The sequence below is a fragment of the Tachypleus tridentatus genome, chromosome 13 (genome assembly GCF_004210375.1).
Source record: "Tachypleus tridentatus isolate NWPU-2018 chromosome 13, ASM421037v1, whole genome shotgun sequence".
In the NCBI taxonomy this organism is placed as follows: domain Eukaryota; kingdom Metazoa; phylum Arthropoda; class Merostomata; order Xiphosura; family Limulidae; genus Tachypleus; species Tachypleus tridentatus.
The window spans coordinates 102,939,214-102,963,231 of record NC_134837.1 but is presented as its reverse complement, the minus strand read 5'-3'; the positions used below and the strand labels follow the sequence as shown (position 1 = coordinate 102,963,231).

General features: G+C 33.9%; 2 protein-coding genes across 2 annotated transcripts in view; both read left to right on the top strand.

Moving 5' to 3' along the window:
- The window catches only part of LOC143241023 (tripartite motif-containing protein 2-like), a 67,592-nt gene extending 61,717 nt beyond the window's left edge, over positions 1–5,875 (top strand). The window contains 1 exon segment of the mRNA XM_076484439.1: positions 4,254–5,875. The gene's annotated coding sequence lies outside the window, so the exon portion shown is untranslated.
- A 10,607-nt stretch (positions 5,876–16,482) lies between these two features.
- The window catches only part of LOC143240649 (pre-rRNA 2'-O-ribose RNA methyltransferase FTSJ3), a 51,213-nt gene continuing 43,677 nt past the window's right edge, over positions 16,483–24,018 (top strand). Inside the window, exons 1-4 of the mRNA XM_076483418.1 lie at positions 16,483–16,666; positions 18,436–18,588; positions 20,084–20,163; positions 21,008–21,107. Of these exons, the coding sequence (XP_076339533.1) occupies positions 16,600–16,666; positions 18,436–18,588; positions 20,084–20,163; positions 21,008–21,107 (400 nt within the window). The 5' untranslated portion in view covers positions 16,483–16,599. The remainder of the gene's footprint in view (positions 16,667–18,435; positions 18,589–20,083; positions 20,164–21,007; positions 21,108–24,018) is intronic.

The following is a 24,018-nucleotide window of genomic DNA, read 5'->3' as shown; positions in this document are numbered from 1 at the left end:
GGCAGTGTATGAAAATGTAAAGGAAAGTGTTCCGGTGGTAATGAAAAGAATTAGAACTAACACAAGAATTAGGCTTAAAATCGATAAACATCGATTATCGGAAGTAGAATTTAACAAGAGATGGGCCCCGGAAGAGTCGAAAATCATGGAAACAAATGGCGGTTTCATAGAAAAAATTCACTATGTCGAGGCAAGCATCACACGCTGACTTTAAGTGGACGACGGAGGAGGTAACCACGGCGGACCAGCCAACGCTGGAGATGCAAATCTGGTTAGCGAGTGTGCTTGTGTACTTCACATGTGTAGGTGCTAGGACAAATGGCTCAGGAACGTAAAAATAGTAACTTTGACTACACATATGAAGTTGTGTATTGTGTTCCTCAAAAATGCTCAACAAGTAATAAACATACGACAGAAAATCAAGAGGCTTCTACGACAAAGGAATTCTACTGTAACAGATGAAAAGGAAACTAAGGTAAGTATTTTCTATAACTTACTTTGTGTTGACTGGGGATGCGGGACAGGTTGGAGATATGCCCTATCCTCTTTCCACAGTAAGGGTTTAGTTAGAATAGTTGGTGTGTTCTCTAAGCTGAAGGAACGGAGGCGTGGTCCAGGAGATGGAGTTGGAATGCCTACTCCCATGGTATGGATCGCATCAGGGGGCCTGACGGATGGCACACTGTTCTCGTCGGCAGACAGCGCGGGGAACTCTGCGTGGTTAGCTGTAGAATTGATGGTTCGTCATACTGGTGGGTGTTGGGTACAAGGAGGTGAACCCGGAATTCTCAGGTCAGTGAAGGGAGCCGACTCTTTGAGAAGGGAAAGACCTATAGGGTCAAGTACTGACTTGGAGTATGGCGACCACACGAACTTGACCACCCGAAGTAACAATCCGAAGTCGCTCAGCAAACGTAAGAGATTAAATTCCGAGCAGAAGTCGAATGTAGACTACATCCGAGTTCCAACGGCAAGGCCAACACGTAAAGTTAAAACGTTTTTTCATTGGCAAATGTAGTACTTAAAATAAAAATACGTAATAGTTCCTCTAGCACAGGGTTCTGGGTGTCAAAGAGCTATCTTATGCACCCAATCCTCTAGAGTGCTTAGAGCAAACATCTGTTGGAAGATGACGTTGAAAAAATAAAAAACGATAGGTAAATTTTAGGTAGGGTCAAGTAAGCATGTTGCCCACAGAAACATCGCTCCTATACATAAAATATTTTCTCAACCCAAACGAGCCGTTTCTACATAGATATTTCTCTACAAGTGGGTTTTCTCGACATCACTGATTTGAATAAATTTTGTTTTAACTTGAATGTCATATTTTGTTGCTAGTTTCTGCCAAATGATGGTTATTTTACTGCTGATGTTTAACTGCCACGACTTCTATATTGGAGAAAGAAGTGGAAAAATGGAAACCAGGTTCAAATAACATAAAAGGTGACCTTTACACGTTTTCGAACACTACAAATCAAATAAACACAACATAACCACAAAAAAACCCAAATACTAAATAAAGAAACAAACATAAACAAAAGCAAAATTAAAGAAGCCTTACTTATACAACAACTTAAATAAATCAATACAAAGGAACAACTTTATAACTATAGTAATAAATATATCCAACATCTAACTACGCTCTCTACATTTCTACACTCAATTACACAACCGCCTTCAAACATACGGTACCGATCAGTAACTCTTTCTTTCTCTGTGAACCTGAAAGTCTGCCATTGTAATTCTCTGCCAGCATCTATGAATCCGTCATAGATGTTACTTTTGTTAGTGTATAAGGTAAGACGTTGCATAAACATACCACTTTTATCAACTGTGTTGAACATTAAATACGTTCCTTGACCAGACTGGCTACAAAAGGTAGGGGCTACTAGGGGCTCAATTTGCTACATAGTCTCGAACAAATTTAGCACGTTCCAAATTGAAACTCTAGAAAAATCTACGTTTTGTAGATATGAAATATGTATTTTATAATTTTATAATCCCATGCTGTAGCTTGTACTCTGGGATCTTTAAAGAAAATAAAAGACTAATAGACAGTGTATCCCCACTGCAGTGTGGGTCCTATTCCACAGTCACCTCCAAACTTTGGGATATATTTTATAATCCCATGTTGTAATTTGTCCCTAGGATCTTATTTAAAAAAATACAGCATATTTTGTTTAATTTTAATGTGTTTTGTTTTGGCTTAACACATCATGGTTATAACATATATACTATGGGTAAATAAGGTATGTAGCATTTGTCAGTTATGAGCTCAACAAGCCATCTCAAGGTATGAATGAGGCTTAACTTTAAAAAAAAAAATTGAAATGTTTGTAAATACTTCATATGCCTTAGGTTATTATGCTATCATTTGCTTTGGGGTGATGATTAATTGTACATGTATTATGAAATAATTATTCAAAGAAGTAGTGATCTTCCCCTTAATACCTTAACATTTAATAAAGTGATAAAATATGTTCCTTGGGACCCTTAACCCTTTATGTTATATAATGTTTAAATGCATGACATTAAAAAAATACAATTTCTCCAATATTTTAACTTAACCGTTACTTTAAATGTCACAAAGTAGGTTATTTACATATTCAAAAAAAATGGTGTGGACAAAAATTCTATTTGTGTGTGTTTTTCATACAGCAAAGCCACATTGGGCTATCTGCTAAGTCCACAGAGAGGAACTTCTATTTGTGTATCCATACTATAAAAAACTAATTCTTTTCAAGATTAGGCCTAATGTATTTAATTAAGCATAAAACTAAACCTATGTTGGATAACATTTTCCAACATAATTGATGATAGTGAATGGTACACTTGAAACTTTTTAAAGCTCGCCTGACATAAAACCTTTTAATTAGCTTCTGTGACATGTTTATATATGTGGCACAATTATGATAAACAAACATGAATTTAATTATTATTTACAACCATATCTATTGAGCATCAAACAGTTATATTCTACAGTTTACCATTTGTTACCAGTTGACATTTGTTGATTTGTGTGTGATGAATTATATCACCTTAGTTGCCCATATTTTGGCATATACAGGATCTCCATGTACATCTTATGATGTTTCATTAATAAATTAAAACTAATTTGTGAATTTGGTATAGAGCAGTTACTAGCCAAACTATTGAAATACTTCAACATAACTGCAAATGAAGAGAATTTATTTGTCGTTAACAGTGACATGTATGTTTAAATAATATGTATATATGCTACATGATGGGATACCAACAATCTGCCTACCACAGGTATTGAAATTGTGAGTTATAGCATTTTAAGTCTGTAGACATGCTGCTGTGCCACTTGGAGTCTGGTTCAAAGGAAAGCAACTAGATTGATATGTGGATTGAAAGGTTTTTGTGCAATAATAGCTTGAGACCTCCTAAATTGTTATTTCTTTAAACAAGAAGTGTTAGAGGGGGTCTGCTTGAGGTGTTTGATTGATATTATTGATGTATCTTTTTTTTCACAAATTTTGGTGAAAATGATAAGACTATGAAACATATGCAAATTTTGGCAGTGTTCAAGTTGTCCTCAACTAAAACAGCTTTATTTTTGTAAGAGGCTGGTTGGTTTTTGGAATGGGTTGCCTAGAGATGTGGTAGATGCTGTTAATTAAGGAAGTTTGAAGAAAAGTTTGATAAACATTTGAATAATAAAAACTGGTATTGAGTTTTTCAGTGTTTATTTCAATTTAGTAAGTAGGACCACTTAAACAGACCAAAATATCCCTTGTTGTCCTTTAATGTTATTCTGTGTTAATTCCGACAACTAATGCCTTTCCAAAATGATTAAATGGGTCAAAGCTAAAACCTGTATTTCATGAAAAAATGTTTTGTTTGTTTGTTGTTTTTAGAACAAGGTTACTCAGTGGCCTGTCTACACTTTGCCACTGCAGAGATTTGAACCATGCAACTAATATTTTGAGCTTTATGAATTCAGTTTATAAAATGTTGGAAATTGTACTTCAAATTGGAAACAATCACTCTCACAAAGGAACCTTCTGGTTAAAAATCTAATATAAATACATCTTAGAGTCCAACGTAGATAAATGTATCTAAAGGCTTACCACATGGGTATTGCAGTAAACATCAATTATTATAGCTTAATGTCATTGTCCACTAAAAACCTCTTATGACCCTCTTACGAGTGATACCACGTGAGAAAAAAAAGGATTAGTGACTAATATTATGACTTAACGTTAACTTATAGGTTGTTTTTTGTGCAGGTGAGCTGGATTCTTCAAACTAATACATAACCAATGAAACTAAGGAGCAAGGAATAAGGTCACAGAGAAGATCGTGCTGAATACGTATTGCACATGTGATGTTTATGTCGTTTTGTCTTATGTAAAATACAAATAGTGGAGATGATAAAATACAGCTTATTCTGAAACTAGGAAATGGGAGCGAACTAGGTGAATTATGATCAACTGATTTAACAGAAAATGTGCTGACATAGTTTATATGATAGTTTAAAACATTACTACCCCTAGCAGTATCAATATATGCAGACAAATGTGTGTTTTTGAGTCGTATGAATTTAATAAATCTCTTAATTTAGGTTCAAAGTATTTTCATTCGGCCTATTTACGTAAAACGAATTTTTATTTGTGAACTTGTAATAAGACTTGCGTATGGTTATTTATGACATGTTAATAGCGGTGTCCTTTTAAATAACAAAAAATGTTCATCATATAAAAGTATTTTATTATGATAACACATGAAAACTTATCTATAACATATAACAAATTGAATATACATAAGTCTCTTGTCGTACTGTGGAGTCCAGAACTTCATTATTTACATTACACACACCTATCAGTACGAAGGTGTAAATTTAATTACCAATACGCACATTACATATAACTTATAAACTATAATATTATCTAACTTATGTGGATTAGAAATAATTATGAATTATTTAAAGTTTCGGCAATTGTAATAACAAATACGACGTGAAAGAATTGTCGAATCTCGATTTAACCTTATTTTTTGTACTGAACGTAGTGCACCTAATTTTAAGGGTATTTCATCATGTTCTTTATGTTAATGTGAATTTTAAATTTTTCTTGAGATATATACTCAATGTAAATATTGGGAATATATATATATATATCCCATAAGCTTGTATATTAACTGACTGTACTTATACTTGCTAATTATATAAACCAATGACGCTCAACAGAATTCTAACTGAAGTCCAGAACTGTTAGTCAAGATCAGTCAAGATTAGATATGTTTCTCTTCTGATGAGTTTCCCCACTTTGCATCTGATATTTACAAATAGGTATTTTGTGCTCGAATATTAAATAGCAAACGCGGTGGTTTAAACTTTAGGTTAAAATGTGTAAAAACATTAAAGAAGTAGGTAAAGAATTTATATACGTAAACACCTTTAAAGTTAACGTACGCATAGACAAGGGCTTAAAACTACACTTTGTTGTGGTTTTTTAATGTAGTAAAATTAACCACCTTCTAAACAGAAATTGTCTCTTTGAAAAGAAAAAATCTACTTAAACTTGTATATTGTATGTTGCTTTTATAGAGCAAAATTAGTTTTCTCTATTTCGGATTTTTATTTTAGTTTACTCACGTTGGAAAAGGAATTCGAAATAAAAGCTTATGTAGTGAGTAACACTTGCTGCTCCAAAATACACATCTTGTATGTACTATTGTAAAAATCTTGTTTAATTTTTTTAGAAGAAGAAATTAAAAGTAAGAAATATTGTATTTGATTATATATATAAATATATGTATTGCTTCCATCTTTTACTGGTGATAAAGTTATTGATATAAACGCATATAAATGTACATTCATTAAAGACGAATAAAGACATTCAAAGTACCAGTTGATCTCGAGTCATTATGTAAAAAAAAAACACCTAAATAAGACACTTGCATTAAATAACTTGTACAGAAAATATTCGAGTCAATCAACTTTCAATGAACTAAGGAGCACAGACGAAACGTTTTACCGATAAATCAATATACTACTGTAATTACGTGTTTTACGTAAATATCAGCTATTTTCTAAGCGGTTTGTCTGTTTGTCTTTGAATTTCACTCAAAGATATACAGCGGCTATCTGCGCTAGCCGTCCCTAATATTGCAGTAGAAGACCAGAGGGAAGGGAGCTAGTCATCATCATCCGCCGACAACTCTTTTCACCAACGAATAGTGAGATTGACCGTATTTATAATGTCCTAACGGCTGAAAGAACGAGCATGTTTGGTAAAATGATGATTTGAACCTGGGAGTCGAACGCTCTAGTATTTTTGTTCTATACTTACCATAGTCTAAAATTCCATCTGTAAGTGTCCCCCGTTGAGACAGTGGTACGTTTACGAAGTTATAACACTAAAGTCCAAGTTTCAATTCCTCTTTGTTGACACAAGACTTTGCTCGAAATTAAACAAACAATACATCTGTAAGTTTACGTTTACACTTAGCGTGTGTTTGTGTGGGTGAGGTAAGAATATTCTGTGAGATTAATACAGGGAAGCATAACAGGGAATGAGAAGGAAAAGAGAGCAAATATCGATAGAAAAAAATGTTTTGATTTTCTTTAAAAGAAATAAAATATGATACAGAATAAAAGATAAAAGTAAATCTATACCTTGTATGATCAACTGTAGTCAAGCTAAGAATATTTGAAATGACTGTTTTGGTTGTTGTTAAGCACAATGCTACACAATGAGATATTTTATTGTGCTCTCTAAGGGTATAGCGGTATCACTGCTAAGGCCACTGAGGACATTTGAACTTATCTGAATAGTATTAAATTGTTTTATTTAAATTTTAGTGTTATACTGGATCCCAGTGATGTTATGAGTCTCTGCTGTCATACACCACTACTTAAATGTAACTAATAATATGTTTAATTGTTTCGTATATTCACGCAAAGCTACGCAAGCGTTATCTGCACATAACCATCCCTAATTTTGAAGCAATAGGCCACAGAGAAGGCAGTTTGTTAACAACACCTGTCGCCAATTCTTGGACTTTCCGAATCAAATTATAAGATTTGGTTGTCATTCTTATAATATGCTAACAACCAGAAAGGGCGAAACACGATTTTGCTAGAATAGGACGCGAGCCATGGACCTTCTGATACGTAATCCGGCACGTTAAACTCTAGGTCAAGTTTATACCATGTCCTACCATATGTTGACAATTTTGATTAGTGTACATTATAACAGATCGAGTTTGTGAAAAGTAGTCAATAAGCTACAAAAGAGTTATTGAAGTTTTTCAAACTTCATTAGCAAATTGTTGAGTTTTAAAACATAACAGGAAAAAATATTATACCTTGCTCGTTAAAGAAAGCAGTCAGAATGTAAGATTTTCTACTTTGATACAAAATGAAATTATTCTGGTTGAAAAAAACTAAAAATACAATGGACACTGGTATGTTGTTAACAGTTACAACACCAAAGACAGTTAAAGATTATCCTATAATGAATTCAGTAAAATAACACCAATTAAAAACTTTAGAAATCAGAAGATTATTGAGAGTGGCTGTCATTTTGAAAACCTTGCTTTAGATGTAACTTAACAGAATCGTAATTGTTCCAGACTTCATGTATCTCCATGACAGTAAGCATCATCTAATAACGGCTGTGCTTTCGCCTCTGATGTCCCCACTGTAATAAACATTTTCTTACAAGCATTCTACATAATTATAGCGTTTGGGTTAAGAACTCAGTTGTCATCATGATAATGAGAATCTTTTAATAACTGTTGTACATAACTATAACAGCTGAATGAAAACCTCGGACATTTTCATAATAATACACATCTTGTAACAACCACTCTACGTAACTATATTTGAGTCAAGACCTCAAATGTCACCATGATAATAAGTAACTCCTAATAAAACTATACATAAACGTAACAGTGAGCCAAAACCCTAAATACCACAATGGTAATAAACATCTTCTAATAGCCATACTACACAACTATGACGTTTGTAATAACATCTCAGAAGTACCCATGATAATACTCGTCGTTTTGTGATAACTGTGTATAACCATCACAGTTCGCTTAGTGTTTTAGATTAAATCCTGGTAATAATCGTATGGTAAATCAAAGTAACCGTAGCAGTTGCGGCCCAGACTTAAGAATTTTACTACCTATGTTTTTGCAGAACCAGTTTTTTCTTGGCATTTTATTGAGCAAAAGAAGTTTCGTTAAATATGCTGAAATGACTGCTTCCGATAACTGAAATGGAAATGGTTTTATGAGTACGAAATATTTTAGAAAGTCGTAGAACTTTAGAGGAAAAGCATCTATACGCTCTAAAATAAAATGGTAAACTCAAAGGCTTAGATATTTCTTGTGATGTTCTAAAAATCACAATGATTTATTATTATTATTATTAACTTTTCTTTGAAACGACAGATATAACCTGTGAATGTTCTTCAAAGCCAGTTTGAATGTTCAAACGCTATTAGATTATTTAAAAGTGTATTACAAGGGTGAGGGAAAATAAATTTTGTTTGTTTGGAATTTCGCACAAAGCTACACGAAAGCTATCTGTGCTAGCCATCCATAATTTAGCAGTGTAAGACTAGAGGTGAGGCAATTAATCATCACCACCCACCGCCAACTCTTGGGATACTCTTTTACCAACGAATAGTGGGATTGACCCTCAAATTATAACGCCCCCACGGTTGAGAGAGTGAGCATGTTTGGTGGAGAGAAAAGTAAACAAGTATGAATAGAAGTATGTATTAAACAAAAGTTTTGCCTCGGTAAACATTAAAATATGTAATAAAGATATCTAAAACAACATTAAAACACGGTAACTTGTATGGTATATTGACATATGTCAGTATATTTGTTACGAAAATGTTATGTTGAAGCTTATTTCGTAATACAGTGTTTTTACAATATTTTCATGACTTTACTTATTCTCTTGTAAGCCTACGGATTTACAACGCTAAAATTCGGGGCTCGACTCTCTGTGATAGAAAGAAAGTAGATAGTATTGTTTAGCTTTAACGCTAAAACAAACAAAGAAACTGTGTTTTTCTTACAGCAAAACCACATCAGACTATCCACTGACCCATTGTGGATTTAATTCATAATATTAAATCCGACTTTAAAGATTTAGCAAGAATTTCTGGTCACATGATATCTAATTATATTAACTAAATAACCTTCGAGCGGAGTAAAGAAATATGGGGAAAAAAATAATCTGTATTTTAATTGATTTTACGTATATTTATCGTGAAACCAAAATTATCTTAAACTACAAGGATTGTTATACTCTGTTTTCACGTATAAACAATACCCTGTGGACACTTCATAAATCATTGATATTTTCTACTTATAATGTCTTTGGAAATGTTGAAGTGAGTGTTATAGAATTGTTGAAGACAGATTATAGAATATAACTCATTCTTCTACTCACCTGAAAATAACAACCTTAGAATACATTCTACGTGTGTTAATATATGAAAATAAATTCACAGTTGTTTGTTTCTTTAAAAGTTCGTGCTCAGTTTATTTTACTAATACTCATATGACATATCAAATATTAGTACGCTAAGCCTATTATATATGTATATATAGCATTATAGTCTCGACACCAATTCTTTATCGATATTACTACTCATACTCTTTGTCTGTCTGGAATTAAACACAAAGCTACGCTATAGGCTACCTGTGCTCCGGCCACCACCGGTATCGAAACCCTGTTTTCAGCAGTGTGCGTTCGTAGACATACCGCTAGGCCACTGCGGAGTTACTGCTCTTATAATGAAATTTAAATATCTTATAATTTCATGCCTCATCGCTTTAATAAATAATCACTATTTCTGTGGTATAAGAAAGTAATTGTCTTTAATTATTTAATGATCCCCAAGGATGTCAGCAATAAGTTTAAGAACTTACAGCACTTAAGTCCGAGTTTCGATTCCTCAAGGAGGACAGAACTGAAATAACCCATTGTGTATCTTTGCGCTAAAACAACCAAACAAATTACTTAATGCATTTTAGTTTATGAATTTCAAGATCTTAAGTTAGTTTTAATAAGAAGAAAAAAACTGAGATTTCTAAACTATGTGTTAATACATATAAAACTGCAGTCACCCTGTAAGAATTACACTTACTTTGTGATTAACTGCACACTCATACATGCCTTTGGAAGCTGTTTGTAAATATAGTTCTCACCCAACTGCCCTCTCATTGTTACAGCGGTATGCATAAGCATTTACAATGATAGAAACCGGGTTTTGATACCAATGGTGGGCAGAGTTGGCGGTGGGTGGTGATGACTAGCTGCCGTTCCTAATTTAGCGGTGTAAGACTAAAGGGAAGGCAGCTAGTCATTATCACCCACCGCCAACTCTTGGGCTAGTCTTTTACAAACGAATAGTGGGATTTACCGTCACGGCTGAAAGGGCGAGCATGTTTGGTGTGACGGGGATTCGAACCCGCGACTCTCGGATTACGAGTCGCGTGCCTTAACCACCTGGCCATGACGGGTCCATATAACTGGGAAAATTTCCAGCACCTTGTTAAGGAGTACTTGATTCATGTTTTAAACAAATTACGGCATACGATATTGGGTCCTGATTGCGAGCCAAGTGAATACTGGCATAATTGTTATTCAAGATCTGAAGGGTATTTTTCCAGAACCGGAATGTCGAGTGAACGTACTTTGACCTCTTGATTGCAGGCAACTATGACGTTAAGGACCAAAGCTGACCTTTTTAAAATATCTTTGTATCTGAATTCAATACCTTACGCCATAGATATTTTAGTGAGTTAGAAAAATATTAAACAGGGTAAATAGGGATATATAAAATTAGTAATAAAAAGTTTGAACAAACAAATTTAAAACTGAATGATTGAAAAGAAACTTGTAAAAGTAAACGGAAGTCTGAATCTAAAAATGTATTGAATACGTGTTCAAGTGGAAAAAGTAAATGGTATAATTAGCTGCCTATTCCTGAAATAGTGTAATATTACTAATTACGGATATTTATAAAGTGTTATTAATCCTGATGTAGCTGAATAGAGGTTTAATGAATTTGTTTCACCATTTATAATGTGATACAAAAGAAACGACTTACGCTATAAAGATTTTGAATGACATACAGTATGTTTGTTTTTGAATTTCGCACAAAGCTACATGAGGGCTGTCTGCGTTAGCTGTTTCTAAATTAGCAGTGTAAAACTAGGAGAAAGGCAGCGAGTCATCACCACCCACCGCCAACTCTTGGGATACTCTTTTAACAACAAATAGTGGGTTTGATCGTCACATTATAACGCCCCCACGGCTGAAAGGGCGAGCATATTTGATGCGACGGATTTTCGAACCCGCGAACCTCAGATTACGAGTCGAGAGCCCTAACCACCTGAACATGCCAAGCCTGCCTGAGAATAGGATAATTTATATGTATTAGTATGTTGATTTTTTCTTAAGTTTACCGATATAGGCTGCATGTAGACTGTATGCTATATACCTGAAAAGCAGCTTTTGTCAAAGCTCTACACTGTACGGATAGATTGTATTATAAAATATCTTTGTTCAAGCAATGCCAGCACAAGAACTGTTCGTCGAGAGCTTCATGAAATGGGTTTCCATGGCCGACCAGCTGCAGACAAGCCTAAGATTACCATGCGCTATGTCAAGCTGGAGTGGTGTAAAGCACACAGCCAATGGACTCTGGAGCAGTGGAAACGCGTTCTCTGGAGTGATGAATCACGCTTCACTATCTGGCAGTCTCATGAACGAATCTGAGTTTGGCGGATGCCAGGAGAACGCTACATGCCTGAATGCATAGTGCCAACTGTAAAGTGTTATGGAGGAGGAATAATGGTCTGGGGCCATTTTTCATGGTTTGGTCTTGATTCTTTAGTTCCAGTGAAAGGAAATTTTAATGCTAAAGAATACAATAACATTCTAGATAATTGTGTGCTTCTAACTTTATGGCAACAGTTCTGGGAAGACCCTCTTTTGTTTCAGCATGACAATACCCCCATGCACAAAGCGAGATCCACAAAGACATGATTTGCTGAGGTTGGTGTAAAAGAACTTGACTGGCCTGCACAGAGCTCTGACCTCAACCACATCAAACACCTTTTGGATAAATTGGAATGCCTACTGCGAGGCAGATCTTCTCGCCCGACCTCACTAATTTTCTTGTGGCTGAATGAGAACGAATCCCTGCAGCCATGTTCCAAAATCTAATGAAAGCCTTCCCAGAACAGTGGAGGCTCCATATTCGATGGTTTTGGAATGAGATGTTTAACAATCACATATGGGTGTGATAGTCGGGTGTTCACATACTTTGGGCCATGTAGTGTATTTGTTTCAGTATATTCGATAATACAGTGTTTCCAGGTGAAAGGAAGACTAGTATATAAATATAAAGTTTTGCAAATACAGCATATTTGTATACTAGGGATATACTGCAAATAACAAAATAAATATGGAAAAAATGTGGAACTGAAACATTTGTATATCACATGGAAGTACGTTTTTATTCCATAATAAAATAAATATGGAAAAAAAAATGTGGAACTGAAACATTTGTGTATCACATGGAAGTACGTTTTTATTCCATGTTTAAAACTTCTGAGGTCTTTACTGTACTAACTTGGTTAACGTAAACATATCATAAGAATAATTTGGTTATTGGTTACTCCATAAAAACAAAACGGATTGTGTATACGCCACACAGACCAAATTAGATATCCTACAGTCCTAGGTTACTTACATCAGTAATAATTCCTATTGAACATATTCATGGGGAGACTAACTCATAGTTCAAACAAATTTATACAAACCTTTGTACCACCACTACGCTTGAGTATGATCCACACCCCAAAGGAGTGATGACAAAGAAGTTTGGCAAAATAAGTTTAAGCTTTACGGAAGTATCACAACAGAATCTCATGATTATCTACATCGTGTTCATAAGAATGTTAACTAAATAAATAAGATTAAAATGAATTTTATTCGAAAAATGCACCATTGAATAAAAATTTGTTTGTTTATTGTTGCTAAGCGCAAAACTACACAATAAGCTATTTGTGGTCTATCCAACATGAGTATCTAAACCCGGTTTTTAGCGTTATAAACTCTTAAACGTACTAATGAAATAATCAGACTACTGGCAGGCTTTAATTGAAAGGTTATTATTTTATAAATATATGTGGTTAAATCCAGCAATTTTTCAACTCCTTTAATGTAATTTTTGTTGTTTAAAGAAAGAAGCGATAATTGAACTACTATATAATTGTTTATTAACAGTTAATGTATGCCTTAAAAAACAATATCTTTAAAATTATTTCAACTCCTTTAATGCAATTGTTTAAATAAATAAGTGATAATTGAACTACTATATAATTTTATTAACAGTTAAAGTATGCCTTATAGAAACAACATTTTAAAACTTATTTCAATTTGTTTAAGGCTGAGGAGTTAAATCTTAACTTGTTCCTATTACCTTCCACTTTTATCAATTTTTCAAACGCATTATGTTACAAATAGAAATGATCCGATGTACGAAATAATTAACTCTGCAATGTATTTTAAGTGTTTTTTCGGATGAATTAAGACTAAAAGTAAAGTATCTTTCCAACAACAAATACTTGTTTCCTTAAAACTTGGCCCGGCATGGCCATGTGGGTTTAGGCGTTCGGCTTGTAATCTGAGGGTCGGGAGTTCGAATCCCTCTCGCATCAAACATGCTCGCCCTTTCAGCCGTAAGGGCGTTATAATGTTATGATTAATCTCATCGTTAATCGTTGGTAAAAGAGTAGCCCAAGAGTTGGCGGTGGGTGGTGATGACTAGCTGCCTTCCCTCTAGTCTTACATTACTAAATTAGGGACAGCTAACGCAGATAGCCCTTGAGTAGCTTTGCATGAAAGTCAAAACAAAACAAACAAAACATCCTTAAGACTTGAATAGAAAATTTTATTCGATTTTTCAAAAAATAGACAAAGCATCCATTGAAATACCTTCATCTCCAACGGTGGATTACAACACCATAAATCGACTATTGATAACCATAGTGAGAAGAGCGCAAACATGTCACAATGCGCTTCACATCAGCCAGAAACAAAACATTAGAAAGAATCTGAGATACTTTGTCATTGCTCCAGTTATGGTAAACGTTCAGTAAACGGAATCTGAAGCTATTCATTATCGTTCATTTTGATAAAAAATTATAACCAAAGTCTATAGTTCAACAGCTACCGAGTAAAGAAAGGTGTTTAACAATATGTTAATCACATTATTGCTATTTCAAGTACAGTTGAGATATTTCGTCCAATAATAGACTAGGATTATTCAAGCTAGGTGAGAAAGAACAGTCACAACAATGGTTTAGACTTTTTTTATATTGGCAGATTAATAAACAACTGCTACGGATTACGTTAGTCTAGTGTAACATTTCATCAGTTGTATCTATGTCATAACACATCAGAACAAGAACACGAATTTCTAACACTATATATTGTTTAATATTAATACCAAAACTTCATCACACAATCGATATTTAGCCAGTTTCTTCAGTTTTTACTCTATTTTCACGTTCTTTGTAATAATATGAATTGGATTTCAGAATTAACACTTCATTACCTTCTCCCATGTGTGTGGTCATTCATTGATAAACCAAATATAATTACTTAATATCGGAAATAACTAGATATGTGAGGAACTAGTATTTAGAAGTACAGGTGTAGTGATGTAAATGATTGATACAAAAGAAACAAGATACGATGATGAAGTTCAAATTAAACTTATTGATGAAGACAAATTTTAAAAAATATTGATCGTTAGCCTATCGAACTTATGAGTTATTAAGTTATTGAAATAAATATATAACTGTATTTAACTAGACATAAAAAACAAGATAAATAAAAATAAAACTGTTACATCAAAGCTAGATAAACTTAATAAAGTTCGCTTGAAAGTTACTAAAGTTAAGACACGCATTATCTGAAGGATGATAATGCAAGAAAATAACGAAATTTCTAAAGAAAGTCTTGGTGCTCTCAAAACAAAAAATAAATCCGTATAAAGTCCGAGAGTAACAAATGACACAACTTTAATAGAAGAACCAAGCAGTAACTCTGACACATATAACAGTGGTAAAAACAGTCCTCTTTGAAACAGTAAAATGTCTCTGTGATCGAGCCCCACTATAGAAAGTAACACCTCATGCTAAATTGAGTATAGATCTCGACCGAATTTTTCATATGTCAAATTATAACTTAAAAAATAATTATTTTTAAGTGTAAAATAAAGAATATAAAATATTTAAATGTGTAATATTTACTCTCTGAAATATACTTTTTTATTTGACTTCGCCCCCCGCTAGTACAGCGGTATGTCTCCGGATTTACAACGCTAAAATAAGGGGTTCGATTTCCCTCGGTGGGCTGAGCAGATAGCCCTTTGTGGCTTTGCTATACGAAAAACACACACACACACATTTGACTTCGTAACTTCAGTAGCACTTAATGCATATGTGGATTAAACAGTAGGTCAGAGACCAACTAAAGTTGAACTCATACTTAATTTTAAAGTGCTGATCAAGGGGAAGGCAACAGCCCAGTGGAATTTGTTAAACCAAATAAAAAATAGACTATCACCTTCCCCTTCACATACATACACACACTTCCACACAAGTGAAATTGTGGAGAGTGTACGACATCAAGTTTCTAAACCTGATCCTTTTGTCTGCAACTCTGCACGCTAACTACAATAACATTCCTAATTCATTTTATGAAATAAAATGCAACTTGAAATTTTATGATTTATACGTGTATAATGCAAACTTCTTGAATCGGTTTTCAGATTACCTAAAAATTGTTCATTTATTTTTAGAGCAAAACCACATTGACCTATGTGATGTGTTTAGCACAGGATATCAAACTTCGAATTTTGGTGTTGTAAGCCCTTAAACTTTGGTTGGTTGGTTGTTTTGGAATTTCGCACAAAGCTACTCGAGGGCTATATGTGCTAGCCGTCCCTAATTTAGCAGTGTAAGACTAGAGGGAAGGCAGCTAGTCATCACCACTTACCGCCAACTCTTGGGCTACTCTTTTACCAACGAAAAGTGGGATTGACCGTCACATTATAACGCCCCCACGGCTGGGAGGGCGAGCATGTTTGGCGCGATTGGGGCGCGAACCCGCGACCCTCAGATTACGAAGCGCACGCCTTAACGCGCTTGGCCATGCCAGGCCTGCCCTTAAACTTACGCTATCCACTGGAAGACTGTCACCACATTATAAAATACACATACTGTTATACGTATCTGTGTAAAAAGTATTTAAAACTTTTACCATTGTTGAATAAACTGTTATATTTAATACTATTTAAAACACCCTATCTGTAACACGTAACGAAAATTATTTGTTTTTCTGTGTAACAAGTTAATTCAACCATAATATATATATATTTATAGGCTATTTTTCCATCACAGTGTTAAGTGCAGATGGCGATACATGCTACATGTAGACTTGTTATCAACGTGTTTGTGAGTGGTAGTATGATTGTTTGTAGTTGTTGTAGGTAATTTGTTGTCCATTTAATTAAACAAATTATGGGGAAAAAAGTAAAGATTGGTAAACAGAGGAAAGACAAATTTTATCATCTTGCTAAAGAAACAGGTAAAGCTCAGTTTTAATCATGAACAAGTTTAATCTTTTTTCACTAAAATTAAAATTAGGGTATGCTTAACCCTATGCATGATTCTTTATAGTTTAAATTTAATTTGACAATTACTGTATTAATATGATTACTATAATTATTATACGTAACATTAATCAAGGATATTACTGTTAATCACTTGCCCTTGAAGTAAGCTAGAGTTAGCGTTATAAGCTTGGGTTTTAAACAAGTAAACACTTGTAAGCCATTAGGCATTTGCCTACACAGGTAATGTTTTGTAAATTATAAATTTTTATAATCTGTACCCTACTTTCCACATCATTAATCGTCAAGTTATGACATAATAAATAAATCGTAGGCTATAGTTATAGTATTGCCATTAATCATTTTTACAAGGATCATGGTAAACACTGAAAAGGAACATACTTAAAAATAAGAGGTATGTAAAATGTATCTTCTTTCTCATTCTCCTTTTTTTTGTATATAAAATATCAATGAAATAGAAAATGGCTTATAATATTTGGATATACTAGTAGTAGTAGGGCTGATAAGTATATCAACCATATTCAGAGTTGTGTGATGACCCACAGCAAAGACAGTTTCCTTCAATATTTGAAGAAACGCTAAAATAAATTCAAATCAAGATTTCTTCATCACACGTATAAATTAATGTAACTGAAGTTGCTACATTTTCATAATAAAATGGGAAATCTGAAACATTTTAGTCTCAAAGTTAAGTGCTACACTCAGATATTCAACTTTTGCATAACAGACATCTGAAATTGTGTTTTAGAACAGCTTTTGATCCAGTACCAATGCTGCACTACTGGATATATTCTGAGAAGTCACAAAATTACTTGTTAAAATGAAATACGAAGTTGATTGTAAATAGGAAATGTAGAACTTTCAATACAAAGTTTAAAACCACTTTGTCTAGTAATGTGACCCCTGGATGTTTAGGTCTTTAGAAGATATATGGAATTGGATTGAAATATCATCAACAATCACCAGGCAGATTATCTATTTTAACAACATATAACTTTGTGTGTATGATGTTTTGACTTATTCTAGTTATTATTCTGAAGAGTTCAGAGAAAAAGCTGTTTAACATAAAATAATTATTCTCTCATCCATGAAAGTATAAATTTCATGCAGGAAGAAGGTTAAAGCTCATTCAGTCTGTTATTTGATCCACTTCTTATTGTTAAGTTAAACCAGGTTTTATAGTTTCACTCATTATGAGTTTTGTGCCTGAACTGATTCATGGGTGCCAAAACCAAATGAGAATATTTTCTTTGAAAATCTCACTTACTAACATAATATCAGCATTTTATATCTTTCTAAAAAAATTTCAGGAAACTGAAAATTTAAGAAAAATTGAATCCCTTATATTCAAATTGTAACATTTGAGAGACATCTAGAGGCCCCTTGACTGCCCTATTCACCTGATTAGACACCCCTTAGCCCACATATAGTTTTTATTGTCAGTAACATGATTGCTTTTTCATATTTTTTCAGTTTGCCCTTGTTGAAGGTTAATAATATTGGATGATTCTCTGAACCTAAGTTAACATTGTGAGAAATCAAATAATAGAGTCTGGTCTTCAGATTTCTTTGTTACCAGAATTCTGGTGAGGAGAGAAAAAGTTACATTGTCAACTATATTATTGCTTTATGAAGTTTTTACTGCTATTGTTTCATTAAGTATAATAATTTCATTTATATTTTATATATAAATATATATATATATATATATTTTATCTTTTAGGATATCGTTCTCGTGCTGCATTTAAGTTGATCCAGTTGAACAGAAAGTATGAGTTCCTACAGAAGTCTCGAGTATTGGTCGATTTGTGTGCTGCTCCTGGAGGTTGGCTGCAAGTGGCAGAGAAGTATATGCCTGTTTCTAGCTTAGTCATTGGCAAGTATAATACATCTGTATTTCTAATATTAAATATACTCTTCAAGACAAGAAACGCAAAAGGGATATTTTTGTTATTTTAAAGAGAAATATATGTAATAACGTTACAAGCTCAGAGTATGTGATGTTACACGTGTTAAGGCACTGATTTTCAGACCAATATGACAATACAAGTTGTGCACTTTGAAAACGGAGGAAAACATTGGATTTTTTGCCAAAAGGCATGCGTGTCCAATAAATTTGTTTGAGAGATCTGCATGTTCTGCAAGTGCAACATGTGCAAAATCCTTATAAAAGTGACGGGTTCTCAGTTTCCATAGCTCAGTGTTAAGCCACCAACACGCAATACACTTACGCCAAGACTGACTGAAACACAACGCAACAACGCCATTGGTCGCTTGGAAGCAGGAGAATTTTGATCAGATGTTGCCAGAGCTGTGAATGTCCACCCAAGCACCATCATAAGGCTATGGAATCGTCACCAACAACATGGATCAACTCGTGATCGTCCACAATTTGGCAGACCTCGTGTGACCACGCCCGCACAAGATCGCAACATCCGGTTACGTCACCTTCGGGATAGGACCACCACTGCGACGTATACTGCCTCAACCATACCAGGGCTGTGTAGGATTTCCGATTAGACTGTACGCAACCGTCTACAAGATTCTTAGGCCCCATGTGCAACCCATCATGGTGAATGTCAACGACGTTTTTCAACATGACAACTCCCATCCTCACACAGCCTGACTCACCACTGTCTTTCTGAGCCAGCACAACATCAATGTTCTTCCCTGGCCCTCCAGATCACCAGATTTAAACCCCATCGAACATCTTTGGGATGAGTTGGACCGACGGCTTGCAACAGCTTTGCAGGCTGAGTGGACAGCCATTCCACAGGATGTGATTCGTCATCTCATCGCTTCCATGGGCAGGAGATGCGAAGCAGTTATTGATGCTCACAGGGAGCATACTTCACCTAGTGAACGTGGACTTCGCCTTTGGATGTTCAGCAGTGAATGTGCAAAATTTCACACATGTCATACAGAACTACCCGGAATAAACTTGTTAACACTTTGTCTCATATTTTGCCTTTTACGTTTCTTTTTTTGAAGAGTATATTAAAGAAAACTTAGAACCTATTTGAATTGTTCCACTTTAAAATTCTACAAATATGACTACTTTGATTGTCATTAATGTTAATTTACTGTACAGTGTTAATTAAATATATCTATCATGTAAGATATTTCAAAGTTTAGGAATTGTAAACAATAGTTTTTTCAAAGAATTTAAATTATTTTTCAAACTGGTTCTCAATTTGTTAATTTCTAGTATTTTTTTGGAATTTTCTGTGTGTATGTTTTTGACTTTCTCTAATGCATCTAATTTTTATAAATCTTTGAGTATCAATATTATTTACATGAAAACAACTAAAATTGACCTGTTTTTACTTAGTTATAGTAAAATATATTTATTTTATTATTATTATAATCAGGGGTAGATTTGGTGCCCATAAGACCATTAGGAAAGGTTATAACTTTACAAGAAGATATAACAACTGAAAGGTGTCGACAAGTAAGTACACAAATCTATACCTAATCTGTGTTTACATATACAAAGAAATAGAATTTGAAAGCAATTATATTATTTTAACTCTGTAATATCCAGTTTCAACAAAAAATATTTTTCAATTAATTACTGAAGGGACCAAAAGTAGCTCAGCATGCATTTTTGTTTTTGATTTTAGTTGCAGCAAGTTTGGCGGCCCGGCATGGCTAAGCGTGTTAAGGCATTTGACTCATAATCCGGGGGTCGCGGGTTCGAATCCTGGTTGCACCAAACATGCTCGCCTTTTCAGCCGTGGGGGCATTATAATGTTAAGGTCAATCCCACTATTTGTTGGTAAAAGAGTAGCCCAAGAGTTGGCGGTGGGTTGTGATGACTAGCTGCCTTCCCTCTAGTCTTACACTGCTAAATTAGAGACAGCTAGCACAGATAGCCCTCAAGTAGCTTTGTGTGAAATTCAAAACAAAAACAAACAAACAAGCAAGTTTGGTTATTGATATCTCCTTTTGCTTATTTAAATGGCTTAAGGTTTCCTATGGATTTGTGTTCAGGAATGGAGGAAAACTTTAATGCATAGGTTCTTTCAAACCATTATTTTCATTAACTGTATCCCTAATGTAATCAAACGAACTTAAAACTTGTAGTCGGTACATCCTTGTAAATGTTTCAAAAATTATAGTAATGACTCGCGAACAAGGCAATCAACATAATTATAATAAAAACAAAATTTGTTAGGACTCTAATGCATTTATAATAAAGTTGTTCAGGTGTTCTTTACCATTATTTACAATATAAGTTTACTTTCTTTCATATTCTGACCTAGCAAAAGCTAAAAACTTTGAATATTTTATAGGCTTTAAATAAAGAACTAAAAACGTGGAAGGCAGATGTGGTGTTACATGATGGAGCCCCTAATGTTGGAAAGAGTTGGGTACATGATGCATATGCCCAAGGTATGTTGTTATTTTAAAGTCATATACTCTTGAACTTTTTATTCTTTCAACATATTCAATGTAAAATCAGATTATTTAAGTCAAATATTTGACAAAGGTTTTGTATGAATGGTCATATTTTGTCATGTATGTATTTTGTATTACAATTATTTTTTGGTCATTTTGTGAACAGAACTGTTAATTAAATTATTTTTGTTCTGTCATTGTAGAAGTTCAATTCTGAAAGATTTGTCTATTTAATAATGTAAATCTTGTTATTATGAGCATTGTCAGTAGGAAAAGTGCTTAATTAAAAATAGTTTTGTATTTCTGTTTACCAACAAAAGTTTACCATTACATGTAGTTAAAAATACATCCAACTTCACAAATTAAAAAAAAACCTTAAGATGTCATTTTGTTATTTTTTTGATAGAAATTCTTTATGCTTCGATTATAAAATGCATTCAAGTAAATTTAGTGAGTAATAACTAATTCAGTTAACAACTTCTTAATTTTATGTGTGAAAAGTATCACTGTAATATGTTGTGTCTATTAAATAGTAGTGTATTTAATTACTGAAACAGTGTGACCTATTGATTAGAATTTTCTTTCTAATTGAAAGGTTGTATGTGAATGTTTGTGTGGGACATGATTGTTTCATTGAATAATAAATTCTACTCCAGTTGCTTCAGTTTACTCAACTGTATGATGGATATAAGTTGGTAGCTGGTGGTTAACTTGCAGTATACTTACATCTAGATGTGTCACTTGGCATTGGTACATCAAAGCCTGTGTCCCATTTTTACTTGACAGTGTCAGTCCCCATTTTGTGTCTTGAAAAATTAGAATAGAAACCTATGATCAATATCATACTTTAAGATCAAAACTTCCAACAACTATGGACTTAAGCCTTAAATTTTGTAAGCACTTAGCAACTCCTCTGCTGGCATCCCATCCAAGGATAGTGTGTCACCAATCTCATAAACTTGCACCTACAGTATTTTGCAAAAGTATTCATCCCACCCACCTGCTGCAAAGTTCCCACATTTAGTTGCCATCTGAGTTTGTAATCATGAAAGTTTCAACTGGGACTTTATATTCAGAAAGATAAAAAATGCTGATATTATGTTACTAATTTAGATTTTCAAAGAAAATTAGAATATTCTCAATTACAAAAGTGTTTAATCCCTTTATTATGGCACCCATGAATCAGTTGCAAAAGATTAGTTCTAAAGGTAACAAAATTAGTTTAAGTGTCTCTGTATGTGTGTATTCAAAGTGGTTTAGCTTGACTTTAGAGTAAATGCATCTGTTCAAATCACAACTTACATAGTGATATGAAAACCAAGGAACTTTCCGAACAAGTCAGAGACAAAGTGGTAGAGAAGCACAGATCAGAGAATGTTATAAGAAAATCTCAAAGTTGCTCATTATCCCTTTGAGCGAGGTAAAGTGCATCATTAAGGAGTGAAATGTGCTCCATACCACCAGTCACTACCCATATTAGGCTACTCTTCCAAACAAAGCAGCAAGAAAAACAAATTCATTAAGAATGCCACTGGGAAGTCAACAATTACTTTGAAAGATTTGAAGCAGTGCTCATAAATCAACAATATCCTGGTCTTTGTGAGGGTGAGTAACAAGAAAGAAGCTATTACTGAAGAAGAAGAATCTTAAATCTGGCATAGAATCTATAACAAAGCATGTAAATGATACTGCAGATGTGAGGCAAAAGGTTGTGTGGTCAGACAAGGTACACATTCAGTTTTTTAGTTTATATCCAAAGTGGTAAGACTGGCAAAATCCCAACACAGGACACCACCCAATTAACACCATCCTGACTGTCAAGCTTTGTGATAGCAGCATCATGTTATGGAGGTGCTTCTCATTAGCAGGGATTGAGAAGTTTGTTAGGATTGAGTGGAAGATTGAAGATGTAAAATGTAGGAAAATCCTAGAGGTAAACCTGCTTCACTCAGCCAGAAATATAAAACTGGGTTGAAAATTCATATTTCAACAGGACCATGACCCAAAGCATAAGCCCAAAGCCACACTGGAGTGGTTTCTAAAGAAAAAAGTCAATATCCTGGACAATGGTGAGACTTAAAAATTATAATTCATCAACAATATCCAATAAACTTCTCAGGAGTGGAGCAATTTTGCAGGAAGAATGGGCAAACATTGCACAGTCTGATTAAATTGTGTAAATGTGTATCAAAAAAACTCAGCAGCATTTACTGCCAAAGATACTTTTACCAAATACTGACTTAAGGGGTTAAATATGTATGCAATCAGCAAATTTCAATTTATAAAGCAAATTAATTTTAAAAAATTCTTTACATTATTCGTATTTCATCAAATTGTGATATTATTGGTGTGGAGTGAATACTTTTGCAAAGCACTGTGCTTTTAAAGTCACAAAAAAGGTTTACTGTTGAATAACAAAATGCTTATGTGGGTGGAGCTGACACATTATGAATGACTTTTTTCTCTTTTCAGTAAATTGGTAACATGGATATGCAAGTTAAAACTCTGCAGTTTATACACATGTAGTTATGTTTTCTTAAATCAGCCTAGGAAAACTGCTTTAATCTTGATTCAGATGTGTGTAAGATGTTTTTTTTCTTGTGCAGTTTAAACCTTGGTAACCTTAACATAATCTGTACTAGAAGCTCTTTTTTAACAATGATGTACAGAAAAACTTCAATGTATAATACATATTTAACTTGACAAAACTATAATAAAAAATGGTATATAATGTATTGTATGTTGTTACATGAAACCCATAGAAGTGACCATTTCAGTCAACTAGTTGTTTTAAGAACTTATTAATTTTTAGGGTTAATGAGTTTCTTTACTCAGATTAAGAATTATCTCAGTATAAACAAATAACCAGTGAACATGGCTTAGGACTGCAGTGAAACTTGTTAAA